The sequence below is a fragment of the Mustela nigripes genome, chromosome 1, assembly GCF_022355385.1.
Source record: "Mustela nigripes isolate SB6536 chromosome 1, MUSNIG.SB6536, whole genome shotgun sequence".
In the NCBI taxonomy this organism is placed as follows: Eukaryota; Metazoa; Chordata; class Mammalia; order Carnivora; family Mustelidae; genus Mustela; species Mustela nigripes.
This window is the reverse complement of record NC_081557.1, coordinates 45,813,833-45,821,326: the sequence shown is the minus strand read 5'-3', so window position 1 is coordinate 45,821,326 and position 7,494 is coordinate 45,813,833. Positions and strand designations below refer to the sequence as shown.

At 38.9% G+C, this 7,494-nt stretch overlaps 1 protein-coding gene across 1 annotated transcript; it reads left to right on the top strand.

Moving 5' to 3' along the window:
- The first annotated feature begins 3,847 nt into the window (after positions 1-3,847).
- Positions 3,848-4,801, top strand: LOC132011446 (olfactory receptor 51J1-like). The gene has a single exon (XM_059390019.1). The coding sequence runs from the start codon at positions 3,848-3,850 to the stop codon at positions 4,799-4,801; it is 954 nt and encodes a 317-aa protein (XP_059246002.1).
- Positions 4,802-7,494: the final 2,693 nt, after the last annotated feature.

Genomic DNA, 7,494 nt, shown 5'->3' with positions numbered 1-7,494 from the left:
AAAAAAAAAAAAATAAAATAAAAATAAAAAAAAAATAAAAAAAAATGCACATAATTTACATACAATTAAATTCTTACACATGGCACAAATGCATTTGTAAAGTATTAGGATTTCACTCATTTCAATTTGGTATAGAAAAACTTTATGTGATATACGGAGTTCCAAAAGTATACTCTGTCTGACACTCCAACATTCTCAGCCTTATACGAAATACAGATTATGTAATTTCTGGTTTTTTGGTAGAAAATTATAGCCTTCACTTTTAAAATCATAATCTCATCCCAGTGCTTCATCTAAAATATATTTACCTCAGCAAGATTTTTATATAAAAACTGCAACAAAACTGAAAACAAAATTTGAGGGTAAATATTTCTCATGGAATCATTGGAAATATTGCCCATTCCATTAGTTCAAATGATCTGAAATGTGTCTTTCTGAGAAAGGTATGGGGTGTCCTTACTTGAGAAAAATAGTTAATAAATATATTCTATCTAGCTTCTCATCTTCAGTGTCAGTGGGTTTAATTCAATTCCATGTTGCTCACTCCATGGTGTCTCCTGACCTCTACAAGCCTATTTTCTGACTGCAGATACTTAACTTCCACTTCCTTATTTTCTTACGTACACTAGATTTATTTGACTTTGATAAGGCCATGTCTCACTCAGTCCCTGCATTCTCTCCGAGTCTGTCAGCTCACTGCTGACTTCATACATATCTGAATCTCATCTACCTACATATCATTTAATGCATTTGCACACCAATCACACAAAACTCTCTTCTCTCTGGTTAAACCAGCAGCACAAGAAGTTTATTTTAAGAACTTTTAAAAGTCCTATAAAAATGAGTCATGGTGGATTTTGAAGCCAAGATAGATAGATAGATAGGTAGATGATAGATATAAATAGATAGATAGATAGATAGATAGATAGATAGATAGATAGATAGATTTTTTTTTCCCCTTGCTGGTCAGAAAATTAGCCAATGAACCAGCCATCCACAAATAATTGAAACTCAAGTTTGGTTCAGCGATTTTAAATCCTCTTTAACCCTGGTCTGGAAAGGCTCGCTCTGCCAGTTCTCTGTAGTCATCTTAAGCTGGTGATCTTTCTGATCAATCTTCCCCTCCCCTGCCCCCAAACCAATCTGAAACCTTTCTCACAAGAGCTTAACCCCTTGAATTTCATCATGTCCTTTTATTAAACACCTTTGATATTTTATGAATACCATAACCTCTGTGCCCTGTTCCTTACTCATTATCTACATGTTTATAAAAGTGGCAGCCGATGACCATTGTAAGTAAATTTATACATTATTTCTCCAAGATACAAATTGTTCTATAATTGTTAGAATAATAGCTAACCCTTATAATGCACTTTTTATAAGTCAGACCCTGTTATACACAATTTACATATATTAATTATTTTATTCTTGTAATAGATGTTTATGCTCATCTCAAATAGGTTTTGACTCTGCCATTGCCTGGTTCCTCTAAGGGCCCCAGAGAAGGAGTGATGAAATTATCTGGGCACTCCTCCTCAGGGAACCAGTCCCTCTCCAACAGGAAAGATCATTATTAATAGAAATTTGGGGACAATTTGAATTTGACTGATCCCTTCTGAGGATAACTGAGAAACGAGGCAGGAAGTGTGGGGATGCTGATAGTCACTGGTTGCTAAAGATTCCCGTTCAATGCTCAGAGCCATTCTGAGGTACGTATCAACACCTCTGTCTTTAAAAATAAAGGAGTTTCCTAACTTTTAAGTAGGTAGAGTCGTCCTGCACACAGCATTCACTTCCACTTCTGCCCACTTCCAGGAGTGTAGTATTTACTGTGCTGTTCTCTCCTCTCTCTCTGCTGACCTGTGGTGTTCCACTGTGTATTACATTAGGCTTTGGATTAAACCATCCCCCTTTTCCTCCTCAAACTGGAAATGTCCTTGTCATATGAATCTGAAGCTGAGGGGAATTATTGCCTTTTAATACAATTTTAAAGGAGACTTTGAAGGCTCTTAAAGGAGCCTTGCTTGGCTGGGGAGATTTTGAAGGACCAGGACAAAAAGGATGCAAAGAAGCAAAAGGGATAAAAACAGAGAGAGAGAGAGAAAGAAGCACAAGGAGAACCAGAGAAGGCTGCTGATAACAGGAGAGGATAGACCCTAGCTGCAAGTCTCCCTCAAGATTTGTTTCTTCCAATATCAAGTCATCAGAATGGCATAAACTAGAAATAGGCAGCAGTGGAATCAAGAGTGCAATGAGGCCTCACACAGAAGAAACAGCTGCTGGACCCAGAGGCAGACCAACTTTGGTCACTGTAAAGGTTAAAAATGATGCATCGGGCTTTGGATAGAGAAGGGAGAAAAGAAGCTCTCCACAGCTATTGGTAAATGTTAGTGTCTTCCAAGTCCCCAGCCATGGGACGTTCCAACATGTGTCGTCATGTCTTGAGGTCAATAACTTGTCCCTGACATGTTATTTAATGGGATCAGTATGAAGTTGGTTATGTCTGTGTGCCCTTGTCCCACAAAATACTGTATAACTGTGCTTGTAGTAGTAAACTCCACCACGTTTGTAAATCTAATGCAATGAGTTTAATAAAGTAAGTCACCCATGTACATATTAATTTTTACTCATGTTAATTCTTGACTTAACCTGCAAAGAACTAAATAACAACCAGCATATAATAGTGAGGTCCCTAAAGCTCAGCAGTGGCTTAGTGAGGAATCCTCATCAGAGAAGATGAAGACAAGATTTCAGCATGTGTCGAAATTATTGCATATGCAAGTGTGTGAGCAGGAGCACGTGTGTGTGTGTGTGTGTGTGTGTGTTTGGATGAGTTAATTGAAAATACCTCTCCAGAGGTTCTTCCTGCCCTTTCAGCCCAGAATTCAGAATTCTACTGTTACACCTGGTGACATCCCAGATAGAGCTGAGCTTAAAATATCCCCACTTTAGAGAGGTGTTTTTCTCCTCCTCTCTGGTGCCTTCCTCCCTTGCCCAAGAGAATCTTCCTTGAAAGTCTGTTTAGGTTCCCAGTGTTGTTGTTGCAGCATATCACAGGTGTGTCTGAGTCAGGAAGAAGGTCCAATGGATCAGGTAAGTTGTCCTGGAGAGCTGCAAGTTAAGAGATTGTGTATATTATGGTGACAGAATATTTTCATGAACTTTAAAGTCTGCATGCAAATCTTTCAGCCTTGGTTCTTGACTCACTCTATCCTTTACACATCATCTTTTCAGTTGCTTCCTAGTCCTTTAAAAGCACAGAACAGCTAAACCTAAGGTGAATTCATACCCCATTGTTTTCTAGTTTATTTTCCAACCATTTGCTCCAGGCTCTTCACTGCCATTTGTTAGCCTTGCTTTGGACCTCAATTATTCCACATGTCTACATTCATTCCACAGATATTTGTTTTCATGTACCCTGCTGCTTGTGTTACATCCATATTTATCAACATCTTTGTCCACCTATTCCTGACATTAGTCCATACCTTAAAACTGAGATTGCCTACACATGCCTTTCTCCCCAGCAGCTTTCTGAGACCAAAGCAGAGGAACTGCAAGACGAGACAGACACTTTTCCCTTGGCAGATCCAAAGTGAAGTACAATTTAGAGGGATAATTTTCTTTCAGCTTTAAACTTTACTCTGATGGAGACTGTAATCCCCTTAATCCTGGGCATTTCCTGATGGTGGCCATCTTGTCAATTTCTGGCAGGAGACCTATGGCCACCTGAATCTCTAAACTTTGTTTTCTTCTTCCCTTTCACAGAGTCCAGAAGTCTTTCTCCATTATAATGTGATCTCACTAGCTTATTTCTAATTTTTAAGGTCCCATGGGATGAGATTTCAACATGAAGAACTCCAATAGCTCTTTGGAGTTCTTACCTACAACATTCATTCTGGTTGGCATCCCAGGGCTGGAGACAGAGCACATCTGGATATCCATCCCCTTCTGCCTGATGTACATTATCATCTTCCTTGGGAATGGCACTATTCTTCATGTTATCAGAACAGACCCTGCCCTGCACCAGCCCATGTACCTCTTTCTTGCCATGTTAGCACTGGCTGAGGTTGGTGTCTCTGCATCTACTCTTCCCACAGTGCTAGGCATCTTCCTTGTTGGCATCACTGAGATTACTTTTGATGCCTGCCTTTTTCAGATGTTCTTCATCCATTCTTTCTCCATTTTGGAGTCAGCAGTGTTGCTGGCCATGTCTGTGGATCGATTTGTGGCCATCTATAACCCACTACGCTACACAACCATCCTTACCCTTCCCCGTATCTTTGGCGCAGGAATTATCATGGGAATGAAAAGTATTATTCTCATGGCCCCATTGCCCATGCTCTTAAGGAACTTGTCCTTCTGTGGACATAATGTCCTCTCCCATTCCTATTGCCTCCACCCCAACCTTATCCACCTACCTTGTGGAGATGTTTCTATCAACAATATCTATGGGCTTTTCATTGTTACCTCCACTTTTGGGCTGGATTCACTACTTATTGTGGTTTCCTATGGGCTGATACTCCACACTGTACTGAGTATCACCACTGGGGAGGGGCGGAGGAAGGCACTCAATACATGTGGATCACATGTCTGTGCTGTGCTTGCTTACTACGTGCCTATGATTGGTTTATCTATGGTGCATCGCTTTGGACTCCATGTCTCCCCTTTGGTTCATGCTATGATGGCCAATGCTTATCTCTTTTTCCCACCTGTTATCAACCCTATTGTCTATAGCATTAAGACCAAAGAGATCCATCATGGCATTGTCCGAATGCTCTTCCAGAAAAGAGCCAGAGTTTAGACAAAGGATAAAGTAGGAGGGGACTTTCCTCTATAATCAAAGGTGATCCTAGCTCACATGTTATGCAAATGGTGTTACTTTAAAATATGTTATCTGATGAAGGTTCTGCATAAGCAAAAAGACTAAAGTGGGATACCAGCGAGGGTGGATTGTCTGTGATACAGCACTATAAAGAATTGATGTTATTTTACATGAGGTTTTCCATTATCTCACCTAGCTGGAGCAGGAATGTAGGAAGGATTTCTTATGAAAACATAACTCTTCCCATAAGTGAAAAGTAATCAAGAGTTGGATGGTGTCCTGGGAAACCTACTAAGCTCTTCACTCTAGGGAATGGGGATGTGAAATGGATTATATTCTCTTGAGTTTTTGGTACCTGATCTCAGTAGCAGGAGGATACACTAACTAGCTTAAAGGAGGCTTCCAGTACTGACTCTGGTACTTGCTCAGCCACCAGGGCTCCCAGCTGAATGTGACAAAGATTACAAATCTTGTTTGTTATGTAAACAACATACAAATCTCCCTCCCAGGATGCAGAATATTTTAAAAAGGAAAGTTTGCCCCTTACATATATTCGTATTTTTTTGTCTGGTTGGTTATTTATTTGCAGACATTCAAAATAATGTAGAAATTTCACATTAGTATTTTCAGGGAAATGAACTAAGACTTATGAGTGGCAAATGTATACTAAACACTCTATATTTAATATTTCAATCACTTCCCACAACCCCCACTTCCCACTCAGTATTAAGGTTATTTTTTTAAAGATGAAGAACTGGTGCAAAAATAAATAAATAAATAAAAGAAGAAAAAGAAAAGAAAAACTGGTCCTTAGATAAATACGCATTTTGCTCAAACCCATTCATCCAAAACCAAAGAACATTAATTGAGCACATGCATGGATCAAACAGAAATCTAACCCCTAGAGATAAAGTGGTGACAAAAGAGACGTGTTACCTTCCCTTATAGAGCTTAGAAATTTCTTTCTACCTCCGTCTCTGGTATACTTTGTACTTTCTGAAACTAGGTTTAGAACCAATTTAAAATAGACCCTGTAATCCTCCCACACACAAATAAAGCTGTTTAATGTATCTTTTTAAAATGTTAGGCCAGTACCATATTGTTTTGATTACTACAGCTTTGTAATTCAACTTGAAGGCTGGAATTGCAATGCCTCCAGTTCTATTCTTCTTTTTCAAGATTGCTTTGACTATTTGCCTTTTGTTGTTCCATACAAATTTTAGGGTTGTTTGCTCTAGTTCTGTGAAAAATGCTGTTGGCATATCAGTAGGGATTACATTAAACATGTAGATTTCTTTGGGTAGTATAGACATTTTAACAATATTTGCCCTTGCCATCCATGAGCATGAAATATCTTTCTATTTCCTTGTGGTATCTTCAATGTCTTTCATCATTGTTGTTTTAGTTTTCAGAGTACAAGTTTATCACTTCTTTTGTTAAATTTACTCCTAGGTTTTTATTATTTTGGATGCAATTATAAATGGGATTTTTTCATAATTTTTTCCCGATGTTTTATTATCAGTCTATAGAAACGCAATGGATTTCTGTACATTGATTACCCTGCGAACTTACTGAATTACTGAATTCACTTAATCAATTTTTGCAGTTTTTTTGATGGAGCTATAGGGTTTTCTGCATATAGCATCATGTCATCTGCAATGATATGATGGAATTACTAATTCATATGCCTTTTATTCCTTTCTCTTATCTGACTGCTGTGGCTAGGGTGTGGAGAAAAAGGAATTCTCATGCACTGTTGATAGAAATGCAAACTGATGCACCCACAGTGGAAGACAGTATAAAGGGTCTTCAAAAACTTAAAAATAAGCGTGCCTGGGTGGCTCAATGAGCTAAGCCTTTGTCTCCGTTCCCAGTCATGATCCCCAAGGTCCTGGGATCCAGCCCTCTGTCAGGTTTCCTGCGCAGAGGAGAGTCTGTTTCTCCCTCTCTCTCTGCCCTTTTCCCTCCTCTTGCTCCCTCTCTCCTTCAAATAAATGAATAATCTTTAATTTTTTTTTAAAAATGAAAACTTAAAAATAGAACAACCCAATGATCTAGAATTGTACTACTGGGCATTTATCCAAAGAATACAACAACAGTAATTTGAAGGAATGTATGAACCCCTATATTAATCGCAACATTATTTGCAATAACCAAATCAGGGTAACAGTCTAAGTGCCTGTCAATTGATGATGAATATATAAAAATAACACACACGCACACACAGAATAGAATATTATTCAGCCATAAAAAGAATGACATCTTGCCATTCACAACAATATGGATGGATCTGAACAGTACAATGCTAAGTGAAATAAGTCAGTCAGAGAAAGACAAATACCATACGATTTCACTCATATGTGGAATTTAAGAAACAAAGGGGGGAAAGAAGAAAAACCAAGAAACAGACTCTTAACTATAGAGACCAGAGGGGAGGGGAGGAGGGAATTGGGTGAAATAGGTGAAGAGGAGTAACAGGACACTTATCATGATAAGCCCTAAATAATGTATAAGATTGTTGCATAACTGGGGCACTTGAGTGGGCAGTTGGTAAAGCGTTTGACTCTTGGTTTCAGTTCAGTTCATGATCTCAGGGAACTGGGAGTGAGCCTATGTCAGGCTCCCGGCTCAGTACAGAGTCTGCCTGAGATTTTCTCTCCCTCTCCCTCTAC

Bases quoted from the DNA above. Each gene is read 5' to 3' on its own strand.
- LOC132011446 (XM_059390019.1), top strand. From the start codon at position 3,848: ATGAAGAACTCCAATAGCTCTTTGGAGTTCTTACCTACAACATTCATT.